Source organism: Ornithorhynchus anatinus, chromosome 9 (assembly GCF_004115215.2).
Source record: "Ornithorhynchus anatinus isolate Pmale09 chromosome 9, mOrnAna1.pri.v4, whole genome shotgun sequence".
NCBI lineage: Eukaryota > Metazoa > Chordata > Mammalia > Monotremata > Ornithorhynchidae > Ornithorhynchus > Ornithorhynchus anatinus.
Genome location: NC_041736.1, coordinates 54,448,217 through 54,471,291, shown reverse-complemented (window position 1 = coordinate 54,471,291; position 23,075 = coordinate 54,448,217). Strand labels below are relative to the sequence as shown.

The following is a 23,075-nucleotide window of genomic DNA, read 5'->3' as shown; positions in this document are numbered from 1 at the left end:
ACTGTGTGACTTTGGGCAAGTCACTTAACTTCTCTGTGCCTCAGTTATCTCATCTGGCAAATGGGGATTAAAACTGTGAGCCCCACGTGGGACAACCTGATTACCTTGTATCTACCTAGCGCTTAGCTAGGCACAGTGCTTGGCACATAGTAAGCACTTAACAAATACAAAATTATTATTACTACTAATACTAGTATTACTTCTATTACACCTATTCCCACTGCTACTATTACCATCACCACCACCCTATAATGGCGATGAAATCAGACCAAATCAGATATTTCCCTGTTGCCAGATAAGGTTATTCTACTCAAGGTCCCCCGTCCGTAAAGTGCCAGCCCCACTGAGGTATTCATTCAGTCATTTAATCATATTTATTGAGCACTTACTGTGTGCAGAGCACTGTACTAAGCTTTTGGGATGCAGAAAGCCTGGGAGTACTGATTCTCTGACTATATCTCTAGCCAGTCTCTTTCTTCCCATTTTCATCTCCCCTTGCCCTCCCCCATGGTTCACAAGGGTAACTAACCCAGGAGGACACATTTCTACAGATTCCTACAGCCACAAGCCATGTTTAACAAGCCAGAGCCCTTTCAGAACAGACCATATTTTGAGTGGATTTATTGTTTTCTCTAGACTACATAACCATCCCTTTATTTTGCTGAGTGTGTTTATATTTTTACCAAGAAAAATGTATTGCCTACAAGCCCCATGTGGGACAGGCCCTCTGTCCACCCTGAGTATTTTTTCTGCCCCAGTGTTTGGCATGCCATCTGGCACACAGTATGGGAAGCAGTGTGGCTTAGTGGAAAGAGCACAGGCTTGGGAGTCAGAGAACATGAGCTCTAATCCCGGCCCCGCCACTTGGCTGCGGTGTGACCTTGGGCAAGATGCTTAACTTCTCTGTCCCTCAGTGACCTCATCTGTAAAATGGGGATTAAAACTGTGAGCCTCCTGAGGGACAACCTGATTACCTTGTACCTTCCCCAGCTTAGAACAGTGCTCGGGACATAGTAAGCGCTTAACAAATGCCATAATTATTATTATTATAACTTGCTTAACAGGTAGCATAAAGCAAAAAAAGCAAAACTCTCATATAAATGGATCAATTCACCAAAGGATTCCTAGAACAACTTTAACAGAATGAAAAGCTTGAACACTACTGACACAGTAAATATCAGAGGTTTAGCTTAGCTGAATAGCACTGTTTTTGTTCTGATTTGATTTTGTCTCCTCTGTCTCCCAGCACACCCCAGATCTTGAGCATGACAATCCTTTTGGTTGGTCCACGGGGATCTGGACAAAGAGGCTTCGGGGTGACCTAGGGAAAAGGGGGGAGTTTTTTGGCCCTACAAGTCTGGAGTCCCTTCTCCGCCTGGTGTACACAAACTGAGTGTGTTGTCCTTGAGGTCAAATGCCAGAGATACACGTGTTTCATTGGGTTTAATAACTGTATTTGTTAAGTACTTATTATGTGCCCAACTGTACTAAGTGCTCGGGTAGATACAAGATCATCAGGTCAGCCACAGGCCCTGTCTCACATGGAGTCAACCGTTTAAGTAGGAGGGGGAAATAGGAATTTAATCCCCATTTTACAATTGAGGAAACTGAGGAACAGAGAAATCTAGTGACTTGCTCAATGTCACGCAGCGGGCAAGTGGCAGAGCCCAAAAACCCTCTGGACTGTAAACTCTTTGTGGGCAGGGAATGTGTCTGTTTATTGTTACAGTGTACTCTCCCACGCTCTTAGTACAGTGCTCTGCACACAGTTAGCGCTCAAAACACGATTGACTATGATTGACTGAGAATCCAAATCCTCTGACTCCTGGGCTCTTTCCACTAGGCAATCCTGATTCACTTGATATGGAAAGGTCAAATGACAAGGGAAAGAATCACGCTCTGGGCTCCATCAGAAGGGAGAGCAGATTAGGGAAATACACTCTCATGGATTATGAAACATTTGCCCGTATTGCATTGAACTCACAACACAGATGAATACTTTACACCGAATAGCCAAACTGCCCAGCCTTGCTCAAACCAGTTTACACCACTTTAAATTCACGTTCGTGACTTCATTTTGTTGACATACCTAATGGAGCCTCCATCTTGGCTAAGTCTGCAATTCATACACATGTATACAAACAAAAACACATATGCCTGGTCATCTATATCTCAGCCTTGCAGCTATCTTCCCGTAGCTAGCTATCATCAAATAGTACAGAAATCCAGTGTGAACTATTTTGCTGTCTGGAGAGCATAAACTCAATATTCTGATGAGGAAGAGCTGAGGCATTTTCCTTCCTTTCCATGTCCACACATACACAGGTAGGTGAGATTGCTTAATATATACAAGCTACCATATGTGTATTATATGCAATTTAACATAAATGGTCTTTACCCTCCTCTCTGTTATTTCTAACTGCACATCCAGAAAGGCAGACAAGGAGGAACTTTTGCAAGCAAGGAAATGACTCATTCTAGGTGGTGGCAGAAGAAGCAATAGGTCTTATTCCTGCTCCCTTTGAGAATGGGCCTTCATGGCAGACAGTTTGTAGGCCTTGCTGAACATTAGCTCGTGGCCTGCACAAGGAATGAGACTAGCTAGAAACTCCTTTCTCCACGTTTTCCCAGCTCAAACCGATCCCAGGATCGTGGCTGAAACCTAGTTCCACTTAGGGAAAGGCTTGGGGGTCTGAACTGAGGCTTTTTATTCAGCTCGTCACTCTTGATCAGGTTTCTTCAATAAATATGATTGACTGATTGGTTGATTTGGGACCTACAACCGACCCATGTGAAGATGCTAGCTTTTTGGATTCAATTAAAATACTGTATGGTCTCCACCAAAAGCTTACATTTGGAAACCAGAAATGCAATCTGCTGCATTATGCATTATTTAATGGTATGCAAATTGGAAGTCAGACAGGAAAACCACACTTCAGCATTAACAGTAACTCTATTACTACATTAATTATGATATGGCTGTGATTTAGCCCCCAAATGCTTTGCATTTTGATTCTCCTCGAAAATTTATGCCATTTTATAGAAGTTAACCTCTTTCCCCTCCACCCCCTCCACTCCCTTACCGCCCCACCCCCACCCACCCATCCAACCACATACCCAGCGGCTGTCTCTATGACAGGGATTTGGCAATACAACGTCATAGCCAGCCGCATCATCTTGTAAGCACTAAAAATGAAAGACTAAGCCAACCAAACCTAAAGCTCCAACATTTATTGTGTCAATGTTAAGCACACTTTTTAAAAGACAACGTATAATGTATAGAAACAACGGGTTGGGATTCCTCATGCTCTTTTCCACAGGACAGGTAATTAAGTTGGCTGGTTTCAAAAGGCTTCCTTCCCCGCCACTCGGAACCAGTGGCGGTTCAGAAGCTCTCTAACATGGGACTGATTCATTGTTCCAAATGTGTTTTTATTAAAAAATATAAATAAAATGGGGCTGCAGGGGCCAGGCAGGAGGGACCCTGCAGGATTCGGTCTTCACACGACGGCTTCTTGGAGGCTACTGTCAGAAAACATCACAAACTAGCAAGATGACGGACCACTTTCTGGTGCTGGGTAGGCAGCGGGCGTACCCCAAAGGCTTCATATTTTCTCAGAATTTAAGGACTCTTGAGCTTCCATCCGAAAACTGCCACACATCTTGAGTTCTCTGGACACTACGCCGAATGGGGGTGTGTGCAGAACCTAGAGAGAGGGCGGGACAGAGGAAAAAAAAAATAGAGGTGTAATTTGGCCCGACAAAGTTAAGTTCTTTTCAGACTTTCCTAACTTGCATCACCCTGACCGAGCGCAAAATGCCCGAGGATGCTCAAACTCAGATCGCAATTCCTGTCCCACGCTCGCTGACCCCTGGGTGCCTTTCCCAGGATTAGGCCCTTCCCACCCAGAGAAAAAGGGGTCCCTCTCTCATATCATGGAAAGCTAATCGATCCTCCAGGCCAGTCCCCGGAGGCCAACACGTCACCCTCGGGGGAAACGCAAGAAGGGAACAAGTCAAGTTATCTACACCGAGTCTTTCGCAGGGCCGGGGGGGGCGGAGGGGGAGGAGGGGAAGGGTAAGGATGGGAAGAGGGGAGGGGAAGAATGAAAAAAGAACAAATAAAAAGAAATGTAAAAGCAGCACAACAAAAACATGAGATGTCATTCGAGTTCAACGTCAAAGCAGCAAAAGATTTTACAAGAGGCAACGAATCAGTGCAGGTAGAATCGGAATCGGAACCGTCGACCTCATGTGGCATCAAATTGCTGGTGGCTTCTCTCAAGAGCGCAGTTCGTTTTTAGGGCTGGCCACTTTTCTCCAGGTTTTCCTCCCGATCTCTGGGTTTTGACCTGAAGCTGCAGGAATGAGCATCCTGAGGTGCTGAGGAAGTCTACCTTGGCGGTAGTTTGGGGCCGGTTGCCATGGTGCCCTGAAGCGGGGCGGAGGGAGGGAGGGAGGGAGAGGAGCCTCTCCCAGACTTGATGCTGTAGCGGCTCAGCCCTCAGCGGTCCTCACGCAACCCTCCCCCAGACTGGGGCAGAGGGCCGTGGAATGCCAGGCCTCTGCTTTGCCCAGAAGGGGCTGGGAAAGCTGGGAATTCTGCAAATCAAGTCTCTCCTTGTAGCATTCCCAGGCCTGCCACTAGGCCATCGGGATGTATTAGGCTCCAGTGGAATCCAAATCAAACCGCTTGGACAGAAGCTTTTCTCATTCACCGACATTTACGGTCCTCATTGGTTCGGATGGACATCAAAGAGCGAGGGGGCCACTGGCCCATATGACAACACGGTGATTTCAAGACTGTCGTCTATTGGTATCGGGGGGGCCTACCTCTATTACAATGACAAAGTTTTTTATTTTTAGGGAATTCCCTTATTTGGGCCTTTTCTGCTTTTCCTGTGAAAAAAAAGAACACATGAATTTCTTTTATGCTTTCCTTTGGTAAGCTGTCAACACTTCCCGGAATGGAAAAACAGTAGTTGGATCAACCGTTGAGTCGTCCTGGGCCCAAGTTAGGCCCTCACAGACGTAAAAGCTGAGCTCTGAGCTGACTCCGCTCTCCCCCAGCATTAAGGGAGTAGCCAATTTCATCCCACAACTGCGGTGGATAAAACTGTGAAACGTTCAAAGGTAGAAACTCTCCCTGAAGGCTGATCACTGGCCATGTGTTTTAGTAAATGAAGCAGCAGGATAAAGGGATAACTAGATAATGGCAAGCAAAATGCACTCCCAACAAACTCCTCACACAACCCGCAGCAGTAGCAGGACCTATGGTGCACGCACATAATCCCCAAATTCTGAGTTGGAGGCCCAATGAGTGAATTTCTCTGGAAATGAACTCGTTTAGACTTAATTGAGGAAGCTGCAGAGAGACTCATGGGCCACTTAGGAAAATTCACTAAGTGGCTCATGTCTTTTAAATTTTAACACACTCTCTTTACCAAAAAAAAAAAAAAAAGAGAGAAAAGAAAAAAAGAAAAGGCAAATAATGGAAGAGGACACAATCAACCCCATCCTCCCTGGAAAGATTTGATTGATTGTGGCATTTAGTCAGCAACTACTAGGGACGGCACAACACGCTAAATGCTGGGGTAAACACAAATGAACAGTTTTAACTTCAGTCATCACTCGGTGATTTGTCTGCACAAGGAACATAGTGTTAGCCTTACACTGGTCCAGGAATAACGGGAGTAATAAAGTTGTGAGGAAAATCTCGGCTACTTCGCATTTATGGCTAATCATTTTTAACCTACATGAGAGTAAGCAACTTATAATCTTGTAATTTAGAGCAACTAAGAAACTAAGTAATCTAACCTCTTTTTAATGACTGTAAATATCTACAAATGTCTTTATACCTATTTACTCTTTGGTATCGAGACAACTCCTTGACTGAATGTCACTTCCTGTGACTGCAAATGCTAGCAGAGCATTCATTATTCCACTTCTTGTTTTTTGAAATTCCAAAGGATTCAAATGGGGGGGGTTCCTTCATTCAAGGTGTTTCCGTGCTAAAGTTGGTGGGATTTCAAAGCTAGCAAGACCCGGTGCCCTGTCATCTAAAGTTTCTGTTCATTAAAAAGCCTCTCCAGATTGAGGTACGGACAAAAGTCTCTGGAGACGGGACATCATTTTGGAGGGAAAACAGCCGCAGCCGAAGAACCCGAACAAGAAGCCATAGAAATGCTTCAGAATTCACACAAACGTGAATGGGCCTCAAAGATTTTCAGTCTTATAACTTCATTAATTCATTACTGAGCTCGAAAATGTCACAGTTTGTGTCAGATCATCGTTACGTTAGCATTCGGGCAATGACATTTGTAAACTGCGCTCTGGTCGACTAATGCACCTCAAAGACCGTCTCAAAGAGGAGAGTTTCCTCAAGTCTGCAGAGGACTAGGTGAGGGCCAGCTACCATCTAGCTTCTCAACAGATTTAACTAGCTCGGTGAAGATTTCAATATTCCTCATTTATCAGCCCGGCTCTCCCCACCCCACACTGTTTGATTTAGCAAATTTGAAGGTATAAAATATCCCACATTTATTACCTACTGTATATTAGAATGTAAATATAATTACCGAAAGAGCCTCATCCAGCGAGACATTCAAATGAGGCCCAGGAAGGCAACCTGAGCTGCTGCACTAACCTAGGCTATTAGAGTAATAGGGAGATATAAACTCTTTATGGACTTTTAATGGCGGAGGATCAGAAGTCGCCTTTTCTGCTAGCGGCCACGGAGCGGAGTAATTCTCCCCTGCTTCAGCACCTTGGGCTCAGTGACAGCGCTGCCTCCCTGCCTTCCTGACACAGACTGGCCCATGTCCAATTGTTCCAGACATCCTGTCCATCTTCTCCCTCATCCCTAATCCTACATTCCCTGCTTCTTCCCAACTTCCTGCCCTGCCCAACGTTTTTCTACAAAGAAAACTGACACAGCTATCCAAGCCTTCTGGGACCCACTGTCCATTTCTCCGTCACTGAGATTTAAGGAGGGCATCTCTCTCTCTCTCTCTCTCTCTCTCAAGGGGACGTACATCTGAACAAAAGGACACCCATAAGGCAACAGGGCATAGATACTATGGCCCAAAATAATGCCACCACGAGAAGACAACATAACAACTTTGGTTTTGTTTTCACAAAAATAAAACAGAGCAATATTCATCCAGGTACACTAGGAACAGCAAGACACAATATCACAGCGGTATGTGTTTTAATAAAGCAAATAGATGCTGCAGCATGCAGTATTTGTAAAACTGACAACATACACAGACCTCTAAGGAGGGGCTGAAAATAAAAACCTAACCTCGAGTCCATTTTTAAAGGCAAGGTACCATAGGCAGAAGATTCTGTAAACCTTTGGGTTGGCCAAGATAGATAGGCCAAAAGGTAGGCCAAGGGGGGAGATTCCCACCCTCGATTTCGCTTCAGCCAGTTAAAAAACTGGACATGGGCTTGCGGAGAGGGCTCGGGATGGGTCTCTTTGCTCTCTGATCCACAAGGCGGCACACACCGCTTCCCCGAAAATCAGCCACTGGGCACGACCCACCCACGCAATGGCTGCTGTGACAATATGTCACACGAGTGGATGTGCATCAGAGACCGGGGATCCCTCGCATCTTTCATCTGTTTACTTGATTGCTGGTTTCGGTTGTTGGGGTTTGGAGATTCTATGGTTGGGTTGGAGGGGCTGGAGAATGGGGAGCTAGATGGGAACTGTTTTGTTTCCTTCCCACTGCTTTCTAGAGCTACACGATGCGGTCGAGGGGGAGGATCAGGGGCAGGAGGAAGGGGAGTCCCTTTTACAGACAAACGATCCCAAAGGTGAGATGAGATTTTTACAAAAATGCTACTATTTTGGTCAGGTTTACGTCTACTCCTGAATGGCTGCATAACTAGAAAAAAAAGTTTGGAGCATCAAAACGGAAAACGGCCTCCATTCTCCTGAAAATTATTCTCGAGTTGTAAAACCTAAAAATGATCTCTGGGCTGAGATATCTATTTTAATATGGTTCTTTATGTTCCTTTAGGGTGCAACCACACTTCAAAATGCCCACAGAAAGAATCCTGAAAAAGACTGACTGGCCTTCTCTTAAAGCCTGTTATTTTACTAAAAGTACTTTTACAGAGTGTGTCAAATGAGGACACCAGAAGCTTCCATTGTGTACTTTAATTTTTTTTTATTTTTTCAATAAAGGGACAAAATGGGTGTATGAACAGGTTAATGCAGACAACTGCCAAAAAAACACAGACAGTGGTTTTTCCAATAGAACTTAACAAAGACCAGAAACAAATACAATAAAAAGCCAGGTTGTAATGACCTTTGGTCATCCAAATAAAAAAAAAATAAAAACAAAGAAAAATAAAAGATCAAATTAAGTGCCTCCGTTTTGAACAGAGCACATAAGCAATAATAAATAGTGACTCCCATAGTAAAAGATAAAATTTCAAGTTACGACAAACAGCTTTCATTACAGGAATAGAAAAGGCCAATAACAAAATATTCTGCATTGCCATTTACAAAAAAGTATTGACTAAAGCGGGCTTTCTCTTTAATATGCTTTGCATATGAAATTCTTTCCAATCTAAATATAAAGCACCATTTAGTTTTTGGCAATGAAAAAAACTGCAAAACATCGTTGTTTTTTTTTTCTTTTTTTTTTCTCTTTCTTTCTTTTACTGCATATGAAGTTTAGATGCTGGAATGTAGGGTGATAGAAGGAAAGGGACAAAAAGCACACTACATAACAAACCAACGTTATCAGCTTGCAGTACTGCATACAGTATGGCAGCAGGAAAAAGGAACAAAAAAAAGATATGTACAACCCTCTGTGACGGCCATCCATGTGACATTCTAACAGGTTTTCCCCAAATGGCCATTATATGGCCTCGTATCTGTACAATGTCACTCTTTTTGTCTTTTTTTTTTGAAACATACAAATAATTTGCACTATATTATCCTGCCAAATTAAAAAAATATACTGTGGCAGCCTGTGTGTTTTTTTTTCCACTACCAAAAAAGGTACATTGATACCTTTTAAGAGAACAAGCAACAGTTAAAAATACAAGCTTCAATATAAATACTATAGTGCCTACACTAGGTGAACATTTAATTCAAATACCATTCTAGAAATACAGAAAAAAGAGACCATAAATGTGTTTTAGCATAGGAATCAACATGAGTGTGCATTTTCCTATATTTAAGTACTATATAATCTTAAACCTTTCCCCAATGCACGTTTTATACAACCTGAAGAGCTGTGTATATCCAAGGCATAGAATTTCCACTACCATTTTTAAATGGATAACACGTCTTGTACACCACCAAGACAATGGAACCCTAAAATGCAGTTCCCCCCTAAACATAATGAAGTGTTTTTTTAAAAAAATTCTTAACATTTATATTTAAAAAAGTTTTGTACAAAAAAATCCTTGCACTGTAGGAGCGAAAGCAATCATTCATTTCTATGTTAAGTGTAGTCTGTTTCCGTTCACAGCGCTGCAATGTTGCGTCCAAGTAAGCTCATTAGTCAAGTAAATGGCTGGCAAAGTTTTTGTTTTTGTTTTTTTATGCTTACCCAATGAGATTGTGTTCAATTAGCTTTTTTTCCAGCCATCTTGCAACTTTTCCCTTAAGTATAGACCTGTAAACTGGGAAAATTGTACAGTGCATTTAATTGTCCTATCTGAGCAGTCTTATTTTATACTCAACCTCTGTATCATCTCTGATTAAAGGAAAGATACAGACATCACAGGCAGAGTCAAGTGCTATCTGAACACCAACTGGGGTAGATGCTAGCTTAATAACAAAACAATGAATCCTTTTCCGGGTTAACACAAATAGCACACAGTGTATGTATGAAAAAGAAATGACGTACAACTTGTAGGGAGCACAGACGTGTGCGCGTGTGTGCATGTCTGTATTATATATGTGTATATATATATGTACATTATACATATATATACTGCTACTTTTAAAATTCTCTCCTTTTCTTTAGGATGTCAAGTCTTATGAGTTCATAGTTAATCATCATTGTATCAATATTAGCTTATACACCTGTTCTAGTTTAAATGGCAAACGGTACCACATTGTGCTAATAAATCACAATTATTTTTGTTTTTCTATCTGTTACACTCTGTAAAATCCTACTGCCAGCCTCTTTTTTCATACGGTACACAGGGTCTTAAAAGTTTATAATTTGATCGTCAGTTTGACAACCAAGTGGATCTGGATGTATTTGTTTCCGTGCCAGAATCAATAAAAGGTATTATGAAAAGTAAATACCTTCATAAATGAATTTCCTTACTAGTGTATTTAATCATGTTCAAGGGCCTTTGCACGTTTCACATCAATTCAATCATCAATAAAAAAATAAAATAAAATAAAACTGCGGGCCAAAGTCCCATTTCTTTTAAGCTCTCACCAGGAGCAAAATAGCTTTTATACTGGTATAATCAGTTTTGTTTAAAACATGAAACGAAAGGGAGAATGATGATTAACTAGGACTTACTAAGTCGTGTTTTTAGGTAGCCGTTGTTGCGAGTAATACAATATAGAATTATACACTAGTTCCTGCGGATTCATGACTTCACCCAATGCTGATTGAAAGACTAGTTTATACAAGTAGGAAGAACCATCAATGTGGCTTCGATGGGTCCAAGGCACTCAGATAGTATTTTCAACCAAATAAGAGTATAAATTTACTTCGTGGGTTTTTTTGTTGGGTTATTATTTTTTCTTTTGGCTCATTTTTCATTTCAAGGCCTTTTGTTTTCCATCCAATTGATAAGTTTTAACCCTTCAGACACAGATATCTACCTAATATACCAGCTTTTTTTTTTTTCAGTGCTCTTCATCCTGTCCATAGAGGGTTAATCCAAAGACTGTTTTTCCTCCATACGTTACGAAACAAAACTGTACATGATATGTATTACAGAATTTATGCAGCATGGTCGGTTCTTTTCTCTCCTTTTTTTTTTTTCCTCTCTCAGAACGGAACTGGAAACAGCAACATGTTTGCTCAGCAACTAATCAGGGACAATTTAAAATAGCCATAACATACCATACATGCTGTCTAAGTCAAAATAAAAAAAAAATAACATACACAACATGTAAATTATTGCACAAGAGAAAGGCTCAAAGTTTGCGTAAAATGCAATAGTATTGCCCCGATACAGATCATGCATTCAAACGGTGAGAACACAAAAGGAAAAAAAAAAAAGGAAGAGAAAAAAAACAAAGAAAAAAAAACAGGTGTGCTGGTGACAAGCACTTTCTTAAATTCTTAGCTTCCATTTCTTTTTTTTTTCTTTCAAATCACGAGGGACTAGAAAAAACTCTACAGGGAATCAGATTTGAGGGCGAGGGGCCTCGGGGGCAGGGGATGGGGCGGGGAGGGGGACGGGAGAAGGAGGAGGATAGCCGTGAGGTTCCGGGGAGGGGTATTAATATACCTCTATTCAGTTTTTATATCATTATTCAAGACTCGATCACTGTGCCATTTTTTCATGTGTTTCTCCAGGGTACTGTACACGCTAAAAGGCATCTTACAAATTTCACATTTGTAAACGTCCTTCCCCACCTGGCCATGTGTTTTCATGTGCCTGGTGAGTTTGCTACTCTGGGCGCAGGCATAGTTGCACAGCTCACACTTGTAAGGCCTCTCCCCCGTGTGGCTCCTCCTGTGCACAGTGAGATTGCTACAGTTCTTGAAGACTTTTCCACAGTACTCACAGGTGTCGCTGCGCCGGCCTTCTTTTGAGCTGGGCCTCCCGGGGCCCGGGCCGCTAATATGCGGGGTGCTGCCTCCACTTCCTGTGCCGCTGCGGCCTGAGATCCCTCCGTCCATCTCCCCGGGGGGCGTGGAGAAGCGCAAGCTTCCGTTCTCCGACGAATGCTCCGAGGAGGAGGCGAAAGGCGATTGTCTGGAATCCCCGAAGTTGAGGAACGGATCTTTGAGCTGTCTGGAGGCGGCGTAGCCGGCGAGCCACTGGGAGTAGACGTTCTCGGTGTTGGGCATGGCGGCGGCGGGCAGGTCGAACTCCTTCTCGAGCTTGATGCGCTTGGAGAAGGGGCTCAGGGAGCTGGGGCTGCCCAGCAGCAGCTTTTTGGACAGGCCCACGGCGGCCGGCTCGCCCGGGGAGCAGCCCCGCCCGTTGACGGCGCCCTCGTCCAGGCGGTCCGTCTCCCCGGCCACCGAGTCTTCGTCGCAAGTGTCCCTGTGGACCTCGGGCTCGGGCAGGTGGCCTCGTTTATGCTTCTCCCCCAGGACCTGGTGGAAGGCCTCGCTGAAGTGCTGCATGGAGCTCAGGACCATGCCCTGCATGACGTCCGGGAGGGAGCGGCTCTCCTCGCCCGCCCGCGAGCTGTTCTCGTGGTGGCGGGCCGCCTCCAGGCTCAGGCCGAAGCCGTAGTCCGCCCGCTCGCTCTCCGTCAGGTCCTCCTCCTCCTCCTCTTCCTCTTCCTCCTCCTCTTCCTCCTCCTCTTCCTCCTCCTCGTCCTCCTCGTCCCCGTTCTCCGGGAGCAGGCCGGGCTCGTTCTCGCTCTTGAACTTGGCCACCACAGACTTGAGGGCGCTGCTGGCGCTGCCCACCAGGTCGCTGGTCCCGGGCTCGGGGGAGCTGGCCGTCGAGAGGCCGTCGTCCGACTTGACCGTCATGGGGGACGACTTGTGCATGTGGGTCTTCATGTGGCGCTTGAGCTTGCTGGCCTGAGTGCACGCGTGGTCGCAGAGGTGGCATTTGTAGGGCTTCTCCCCCGTGTGGCTTCGGCGGTGGACCACCAGGTTGCTCTGGAACTTGAACGTCTTGCCGCAAAACTCACAGGACTTGGACTTAATCGGGGGCTGGGAGGGAGGAGGGGCGGACTGCAGAGGAGGGAGGGGGGGCGTGGCCAGAAAGGGCGGCTTGTTACCTGGCTGGAATGGTTGCAGTAGCCGTTGCATAGGGCTGGGCCGGCCCGGGGACAGCGGCGGGCTGGACGTGTTCCCCGCCAGCTCTCTGAGTCTCCTGGAGAAATCCATGGCCGGGGGCTCCATGGCCATGGGGTTCAGCCGCAGCACCCTGTCGAAGGCACTAGGGTGGTGGGTGGCCAGGGTCATCTCTTCCGCTCCCAGGCGCTCTATGCGGTGGGAATCCAAGTGATGTCTCGGTGGAGGACTAAACAAAGGGGGGGTGGGTGGAAAACGCCCCTCGCCGAGACCCGAAGCCTCTCTGGAGACCGATCCTGGTATTCTGAGCAGGTTAAAGGGGTTATTGTCTGCAATATGAATCCCATGGAGAGGTGGCTGGGAAGGGCATTCTGCACCTAGTCCTGAAGGGATACCAACCCGCGGGGTCAGGGGGCTTCCGTGTTCACTTTCTAAGTAGATTCTTAATCCGTGAGTATTCTGTGCGTGTTGCAAGAGAAACCATGCACTGGTGAATGGCTGTTTACAAGTTGTACATGTGTAGCTGCTGGGCTCATCTTTACCTGCAAAACAATACAACAGCAACATAAATGTTTAATCATCCAACTGAGGATTGGCAATTGCTTGCTTATCGATGTTGACCCACACCTGCCTCTCCTCTCCGTCGTGCCTCCATCACGAGCCCACCCCCGCCCCACCTCTGCCACTTTCTCATTCGTCCAAGAGGTGAAAATCTCACCCCCAAAATTCTCAATGCTGGACTGAGGTGGCGGGGGGAAGGGAAGAGGGGTCCCCTGAAGGACTCACATCCGGAAAGCGGGCGGGACCTGGCCCAGTGCGAAAGCCTTCCCTCAAAACCGGTGAGCGTCAGAAAGGGACCCCCACCCCCTCGACCCATCGGGAGGAGAAAGTCATTTCACTCCGATTCGGTCTGGCTCCAGGGAGGGCTGTCATTTTACCCTGAAATACGCTAACTGCTGATATTGTTTGAAATGGAAAATAATGCTGGGAAGAGTAACCTCATGAAAAGGGGCCTACCGACACACCTATTCTTGGGGGACTGGGTGTGTGTGTATGTGGGCATGAATGTATGGGTGTACACACACATACAAACACACATAAACCCACGACACAAGAGTTCAAAAGCCAGCCTAACTCCACACTATGGTATGCAACAAGCTCGGACTTATTTTGACGCTCGTCTACCCCCACTAGTGTCAGTTCACTGTGGGCAGGGAACGTGGGGTCACTTACAGGTATTCTGTACACCTCACACTAAAATTGGGCGCCAAGTGGGTACTCAATAAGTATTTCTACTGCTGTGACCGCAACTCCTGCGACATGCTAATCTAGCCTCCTCCTTATTATGAGAGCTGAATCAAGTGAATGAAATTATATGATCTGTCACACGGGCTCTGGCCAAGATTCAGGGAAGAAACAGAGAATAAGTAGCAAAGCCAGCCCGCTCCCTGGTCGGCGGGCTGTTGATAAAAGCCTTCCTTAAGAGCAGCCATTTCTTTCTCACCGAAATGGCTCTGAGAATGGTAAAATGCCAGCAGGGCAAATTGTGGACTATCCTGCTTCCCAGAGGCGGCCCAATGGTAAAGAAGGGGCGACTAAGCAACAGGCCACTCACAGATAAATTAAGCGATGACCACATCCCAAAAGCCAACCCGGACGGTGGGGTGTGGGGCAGAGGAAGTGGGTGACTTTCTGAGAACTCCCCTAGACTGAACGCTCTCACTAGACTGAAAACTCCTTGACTGTCAACTAACTCTAGGATACTCTCTCAAGTGCCTGGTACAGTGCTTTGCACCCAGTAGGTGTTCCATAAATACTACTGATTGCTCTCTTTTAGTCTTTGGACTTTCTGAGAACTCCACTAAATTGCCAACTCTCTCTGAATTCTACGATCCTTGAGGCATGAATTGTGTCTGCTAGAAGATCTGTCTACTAAAGGCCGCAGGGATCATGTCTACGAAGGTATCGTATTCACTCAGACAAGCACAATGCTCTGGACACAGTAGGGGCTCAGTACTACTGACTGATAAACAGGAAAAATGTGCAAAACATGAGCAAGAGAAGGTGGCTTCTGGGGGGCTTTGTGGATTGTTTTTTTTTTTTTTTTTTTTTTTTACGGGAGTCTAAAAGGAAGCAGCATGGCTCAGTGGAAAGAGCACGGGCTTGGGAGTCAGAGGTCATGGGTTCTAATTCAGGCTTTGCCACTTGTCAGCTGTGTGACTGTGGGCAAGTCACTTCACTTCTCTGGGCCTCAGTTCCCTCATCTGTAAAATGGGGATTAACTGTGAGCCTCACTTGGGACAACTTGATTACCCTGTATCTACCCCAGTGCTCAGAACAGTGCTCTGCACATAATAAGCATTTAACAAATACCAACATTATTATTTCCTTAAGACTTGCCAAATCACTGTCAGTAACTCCAGGTAAATAAAAATAAAATAGCATCCTTGGGGTGAAGGGAAGGGTTTAATCAATATGACGATACCTCCATTAGTTGGTTTAAAAATAAGAGCAAGTGGTGTCTGTTTCTAGAAGCCAAATCCACCAGTATTCCACCACAAAGCTGGCGGCCGTTGTACTTGACTATATAATGTACTCCTGTGCTGCCCTGGTAATTTACTTTACAATGCATTTATAATCTCACTCCATATATCCCACTCATGGGTAAATCTCTTTAACGAGATTAGATGATAAGATACCAAAATTAGGTTTCAAACATTTGCCTAATGTGGGGGTGGGGGCAGGAATGGGGGGGAGAGGGAAAGTAAGAGATTTTGAAAGAAAACACTGACTTTACTATCACGTTATCTACCTATTCTTGTTTGCTTCTTTTCTTCGAAGGGAAATAAAAAGCATCATCGAGAGTATCTTCCTGACAGTTCTCGCAGCATCCTGGCATCCGGTACCAGCCAGACTTCCAAAAGGCCGCAGAGTTCCTGCAGGAGTCATATGGTGGGGCTCTGCCAAGCCGGGCTGGGATCAATCTATGGCATTTACTGAGAGTTTACTGTGTTCAGGGGACCGTACTAAGCGCTTGTGAAAGTATCCCTGCAATTAGACTCCTGATCTGAACTGGCTGAGATAAAAGAGTCCCAATGCCTGCTTAGGGCAGTCATTAGCAGTAAAGTCCCCCCAAAAAGCTGAATTGTACATTCCAATTGCTTAGTACAGTGCTCTGCACATATTAAGCGCTCACTAAATACTATTTAATGAAAAAGGCTTACAACAGTGTGGCCTAGTGGAAAAAGCACAGACCTGGGTGTCCTAATCAAAGCTCCACCACTTGCCTGCTGTGTGACCATGGGCAAGTCACCTAACTTCTCTGGGACTCATCCGTAAAATGGGGATTAAGACTCCATTGAGACTCCAGTGGGACAGGGACTGAGTCCAACCCAATTACCTTGTATCTACCCCACTGCTTAGTACACTGCCTGGCACCTAGCAAGCATTTAACAAATACCATTTAAAAAACCAAATATTTACCTTCATATTTTTCTATGAAAAACTAGGACAGGAACAAAACTGCTTGCTTCCCTTGGGCCACACACTTGGACCAAATACCCTTTTTTACGGTATTTGTTAAGCACTTACTATGTGTGAAGTACTGTTGTAAGCTCTGGGGTAGATAAAAGCTAATCAGGTCAGGTACAGTCCTTCTCCCCCATGGGGCTCACAGTCTAAGCAAGAGGGAGAACAGGGATTGAATCTCCAATCTGCAGTTGACAAAACTGAGGTACTGAGAAGTTAAGCGACTTGCCCAAGGTCACACAGCAGGCAAATGGTGGAGCCAGAATGAAAACTCAGGTCGTCTGGCCCCCAGGCATGTGCTTTATCCACTAGGCCTTGCATTTCCCTAGGAGTTGGGCCCAGTCAGCATGCTACATCTGGGGGCCCAGAAAAGCTTAACATGTAAAAACTTCCGTTAATTTTGCTATCATCAACTGGTTTTCCTCTGGGACTGAGCAAGGTATGTGACGGGAGTAGTATGCTAACAATGCAATGCTACCCGCCCTCTCTCTCCCTCTCTCTCTCTCTCCCCTATATTAGGTCAGAGAAAATGGCATTTTATCTTATAATGAGCATACAACATACAGTTTTCGCTATCACATTTTAGTATTCCCATCAACTAGATATTCTAGATCATGAGGGCAGCTAGTGTAATCATAATGTCAATGAGAAGGGCTGTTACGATTGAGACTAAAGATTACATGGAAAGAGCTGCTTTGAAACTGGTAATTATTACCAGTCCACTAATAGCAAATGATGCATTACAGCTTCAGCATATAATCTGTATTTCACTCAGGCCCTGGCAGTGCAGCATATTATATTACAGTGCTCACAAAATCTAAATTCCTCAACTACAGTCATCAATAAATGTGTTACTTGCCATAATTTGCAAAATTACTTTGTTCATAACATCTTCGACTGTTATAAAGACCAGGATTGATTTCCTGCATGGCAAAATTAGGCCTTCATTGATTTACTGGGGTGTAAAATATAATATTATTCTTCTTCATTTGCTTTGATGAAAAACAACTTTCCAATTCACGACTCCTGCTTGGCAATCTAAGCGGTCACGTCAATTTGGAGGCTCGCTGAGGGTTAACCACTGGCCTGACCCTACTGGGCTGGAGTCCAAGGGGGTGCATCAAGCCGGGTCACTACCAAGCCACGAAATGGTTAACGTCTATGACTGCCATCTTGCCTCACCTCTTGGAAAATGGAACCCCAGTTCAAATTTGTCTATTGGCGTTTGATTAATTATGAAGGTTTTGGGCTGAGCACTGTTTCCAGTCTGGCACCCAATTAAGGGAAATGTGGTAAGTTTCATGGGCTGAAAACTGAAAGTGGGGGATGGGGAGAGGGAAAGAGGGGGAATATAGAACGAGAGGGGTACATAGAGAGAAAGAAGGGGACATGGACAGGAGAAAAGGAGAGAGGAAGAGAAGGGAAGAGAAGCGGGGGGGAGAGAGAATGCACAAACGGGGAGAGAAGGGAGAGAGATCTGTCCCCCCTGGAGACTGTAAGCTCCAAGTGGGCAGGGTCCATGCCTACCAACTCTATTATACCCTACTTTCCCAACTTTTAGTACAGGGCACACAGTATAGACTCAATAAATAACACTGACTGATTGTTTGGAAGAGAAAGGGAGAAAAAGAAGAAAAGGGGAGAAGATTGGGAGAGGAGAGAAGGAATAACAGAGGCAGGGACAGAGAAGGAGAAAGAGGGAAAGAGGGAGAAAGAGAGGGGAGGGGGGAAGGGAAGGGAGGGGAGAGAAAGGGGAGAGGAAGGGGGAGAGAGAAAGAGGGGAGAGAAGAGAGGGAGTGGGGAAAGAGAGATGGAAGCAGAAGGGAGAGAGGAGGAGGGGAAAGAGGGAGAAGAGAGGAGCACGAAGGAGGGCACCTGTCATGTTCACCTTATAGTTGTTGTGTGTAGGGAGGGAGGGAGGTGAGCTCTGTTGCTCTGAAAGCAGAAGGAAGATTTTGTGAGCACTGTGCAACCCATATTTCCCAGACAGACACCTGAAGGCAGACCTTTCCCCAGATTCCCCAAAGGATGGTTTGGTTAGGGGGTTTCAGACCAGTCTGGCAGGCTCCAGGAGACCTACCTGCCCTCCTGTTCCCGATGGAACAAGCTTCTAGTCTTCCCTCCACCCCGCCACTGGGCAGACTTACTTCCTGTAGGAGAGTCATGCCCAGCATCAGCAGAGGCGGGAGCCGGGAAGGAGCAGTAGACCCCTTCCTACAAGGAGCCACCCATCCAGGGGCCATCCCCACCAAGTCGCAAGGTGTGGGGGAGGGGGGAGAAAGGGTGGGGAGGGTTGGGAGAGGCCAGGCCCCAAGCAAGGTCCTAAGTGAGGCCCCAAGTGAGGCAGGCTCAGAGGTTGCTTCCAGGCTTCCGGCCTGTCACGCTGAGACTCGATGACCGGAGAGGAGACCCGAACTCTCTGCCACCGTGACATAACCTCCAACCCAGCTCAGCTCTCCAGGGAGAGCAGACAAGGACTTTAACCCTTACTTGCACCACCTAGCCCTCAGGATAACCGGCTTGTGAAACTCAAACAATACGCCTTTGTAACTTGGGATTGCCATAGTTCGGAAAAATAATAAACAGCTGGCTTTAAACCTGGCCACGGGGTGAACATGCCGGCTTGCAAAGGCAACTTCCAGAAGGTAGTCAAATTCAGCATGTCTGCTCTGCTGAGACGCAGCCCACCTCCCCCACCCCTAGCCTCCACCCTCACCCACAGGACCTCCCCTCCCTCCCACACTCATTCCCTTCCCCTCCTTCCTTCCCTTCTTCCCCCCTCCCACCACCCCGCATCTCCCTCCGCCCACCCCCCACCCTCATCCCCCTTCCTCTTCACATTTCACTTTCAGGTTGTTTCCTGGGAGCCAACACAATTTATTTAGGTAAAAATTAGGGAGAAAAAACACCATTTTTCCCTCAGGCTTCTGGAGTGTGCTTTGGATTTTTCTTTGCTAACCATGACTCACTCCATTTGTTCCTGGAGTCAGTGAAAAATTCATTGCTTTACCTTTAAACAACCCCATTTGGATATACTCTTTTAAACCCACCAATCCCAAGTTATTCAGAAGTACCCCCAACATCAAAACAAATACATCCCTCTTTAACAGTGGCTTTAGCTTGGCATCTGGCAAAATTAACCCATAAAAGGCACACGTATAGGCATCTGAAAAACCAAGGATTCCATGTCTACATTCTCTCAACAACCTGGAAAGATCATCTATCTCTCTTGGGCATCGGAGGATTTTTGCTTAAGAGACATTTTATTCTGTTCAAAAAGACAAGCAGTGAAAGAAAGTAACCCGCCACCATGTTCCAGGAGGCAATGGAAGCTGACCTCTAAACACACAGGAAAGCCCATGGACTCAAAGGCACAGCCACAACCACCAGCCAAGCAGCCAGAGAAGCAACTGGGGAGAAGGCAAGCTGGTGGGCAAACAGGGACAAACAGTTGTATGCCACCACAGAGAGAGGGGGGAAGATAGGAGAGAGGGAAAAGGAGAGAAGGGAGAAGGAAACAGAGATGGAGAGAGACAAAAAAGAGTGAAGGAGAGAGAGAGAAAGACCAAGAGAGAAATATTCTGGAGCTGAGCAGGGTAGTGGAGCTGATGCCAAGTGAGTAATGGAATTATATGCTTGTGGGTGCCAAGGCAGCCTGGAAGTGTCTCCTTCAGATTTTAAAAGTAAAGGCAATTTCCAGAAACTCTAATCTCCATACACATGAACATTTGTAGAAGAAATAACACTCAACTTACAAATACCCTGCGGGGCGAATTCTGCACTCATTCCGGGTGTGGGAATTAGAGCTCCATGTGCAGAACGAGGGGAGGAGAGGCCCCTCCAGTGGAGAAGTTTATCTGTGAAAGAAACCCACAGTAAAGCATGTAACTACAAAGATCATGCATTTTCCCATAACACAGCATAAGGTTTTACTTCCAACGCATTACGTAGATGATACCAGCCTTGCAGAGAGCCACATGATAAAAGCCAAGAACAACTGATGGTTCTCCAGAACCCAAGAACATTGAGGGGTGGTTTTAGGGTTGTGGTTTATTTTCATTCTGACCGTCTGTGCGGTATGGGTTGTGTACCCCAGGAGGAGGCGGGCTTAGTGGCTGATTTTGGTGGGTTGGTTAATGGGAGTGCTTATCTGCAAGGCTGACTTACATATATTATATTCTCACCTTAGACTTTTCCCATCAAAACAGTTTTCACCAAGAACAAGCGCAACTAGGGAGTGTAATTTCCATCAGAAGAGTTGGTTAGTCTTACTCTAAACTGTAGACTGTAAGCTCCTTGTGGGTAGGAAATGTGTATACCAACTCTGTTGTATTGTACTTTCCCAAGCACTCAATGCAGTAGTCTGCATACAGTAAATACTTAATAAATACCACTAAATTGATTATCTTCTGGAATTATACTGCAAGCTTTGTTAGACTATAAATTCCTTGAGACCGAGATTAAAGCTACTACTGTTCTCTCCCAAGTGCTTAGTACAGTGCTCTGTACATGGTAAGCTCTCAATAAATACCACTGGATGATTGGCTGATTGGAGTTTAGGGAGGATTTTATTTGGCAATACTCCCCACAGACCATCCCATCCATTTCCACCTCCCAGTTGCTTGGCAGCATTTAAGGAGAAGACCCTCACTCCAAAGGAAAGTCTTGGTTGGAGTCTTAGGCATAGGAGAAAGGGGTAGAGGGAGATTTCAGCTTTCTAGCATTAGGGGTCTCCAGTTGGGAGACTCCTTCATTCACTTAATCGTATTTATTCAGTGCTTACTGTGTGCAAAGTACTAAGGGTTTGGAAAGTACAATTCAGCAACAGAGACAATCCCCACCCACAATGGGCTCATCATAGTCTAGAAGGGAGGAGACAGACATCAAAACAAGAAAACAGGCATCAATAGCATCAATATAAACAGAATTATAGCTATATACACATCATTAATAAAATAAATAGTATTATAAATATGTACATATATACACACAAGGGCTGTGGGGCGGTGAGGGGGTAGAGCAGAGGGAGCGAGTGGGGGCGATAGGGCGGGGGGTTAGGAAAAGCGTGGCTCAGTGGAAAGAGCCCGGGCTTGGGAGTCAGAGGTCATGGGTTCTAATCCTGGCCTCGCCACTTGCCAGCTGTGTGACTTTGAGCACATCACTTAACTTCTCTGTGCCTCAGTTCCCTCATCTGTAAAATGGAGATTAAAACTGTGAGTCCCACATGGGACAACATGATCACCTTGTATCTCCCCCAGAGCTTAGAACAGTGTTTTGCACATAGTAAGCACTTAACAAATACCACCATTATTATTATTATTATTATTATTAAAAGGGGGGCTTAGTCTGGGAAGGCCTCCTGGAGGAGGTGAGTTTTCAATAGGGCTTTGAAGGGGGGAAGTTTGTGCCCTGCCTGATCTGAGGGAGAGGCACTGAAAAAGTAGCTCAGGATAAGGGGAGGGAAAGTCCTGAACAACTCAAGCCCACATTGCTCCAGAATGTTGAAAGCCCTCCCTGAAATTGGCCAACTCAAGCATCAATTTAACCACCCACCTCCCCTGAGCACCCACTGCAGACACGACTCCTCTTTCTGCACAGCCAGCTCCCAAACCCTGTGCACTGTTGCACCCTGGTGATGGAAAACGGCAGCCAACACTTAGAAATACATTTTCAAGTGTCTCATCCTTTTCCGGGACTTGCCCGGAGATTTCCTAAGAAGAGATGCCTGGATTTCTGCCCCCAAAAAGATGTCACGGTTCACCTCGGAAGTTACTAGATTTTCCCAGTCCCCCTGCAGATAACTGGGCATGTTAGATGTCAACCGTGAGGTAATCGGGTCTTTGGCAGAAAGGGTTATATTCAACCTGACCCAGTGATTTGGAGGTGTGCATGTTTAATTTGGGGGGGGGGGACTGGGGAGGGAAATGAATGGGGAGGGGAGCGGGGGTGGAAAGGAACAGGACATATAAGTGGCTTGGATTATGAATGCATAAGGGATGCTTTTCATGATTTTAATATTGAGAGTCCCTAAAATGTTGTTATGACCAATCTCAGGTGTAAGATACATCCTGTTCCCCTTATAAAAGCTGCTCTGATAAGTAAGGCCAGGAGACGGGAGAAAGGAGACACAAGGGTTCCTTTCATTGCCCGCCTGCTCTGTCACAATAGCATGCTGCTCTTGTCAGCTCCTGTACCGGCCACATGAATCTTTTGTTACCAGGCTCACAAAAGTAGACTGTTACTGAGGTTTGGACACATGAACACTACATGAAAGTCCCTTCCTCCCCCCACCCCCAAATCCTAAAATTATGGGAATAAAACTTATAATCACATACACAAATTCCATTTACTACATTTTATGCCAAGGGATGGTTGATTTGAAATGAAGACTTAAATCAAAGATTCTGGGTAATTTTCCAAAAGGAATCTGAGGACATTTTTACCTCTTGCTCTCTACCCTGACTTTCTAAAATCTTTTTTAGGCAATCCCTGGGATAGAAAATGACACTAGCCCCAGCTGCAACTCCAAAATCAGCAAAAAATCAACCAAAGTCCTTGCCTGATTTCTTCTCTCAAACCAGCCTCCAGGTAGTGTGAGGATTTCCCAGGGACCTCATTATT

General features: G+C 45.6%; 1 protein-coding gene across 4 annotated transcripts in view; it reads right to left on the bottom strand.

Moving 5' to 3' along the window:
- Window positions 1-3,216: 3,216 nt before the first annotated feature.
- BCL11A (BAF chromatin remodeling complex subunit BCL11A) overlaps window positions 3,217-23,075 on the bottom strand; it is a 104,166-nt gene continuing 84,307 nt past the window's right edge. Inside the window, exons 3-5 of one of the 4 annotated variants that reach the window (XM_029072296.2) lie at window positions 20,210-20,311; window positions 11,580-13,468; window positions 3,217-3,707 (exon numbers count right to left, since the gene is read on the bottom strand). In XM_029072296.2, the coding sequence (XP_028928129.1) occupies window positions 3,606-3,707; window positions 11,580-13,468; window positions 20,210-20,311 (2,093 nt within the window). In that variant the 3' untranslated portion in view covers window positions 3,217-3,605. Of the gene's footprint in view, window positions 3,708-11,451; window positions 13,469-20,209; window positions 20,312-23,075 lie in introns of all 4 variants that reach the window. The other 3 variants (XM_029072297.2, XM_029072299.2, XM_029072295.2) reach the window with 3 other exon arrangements.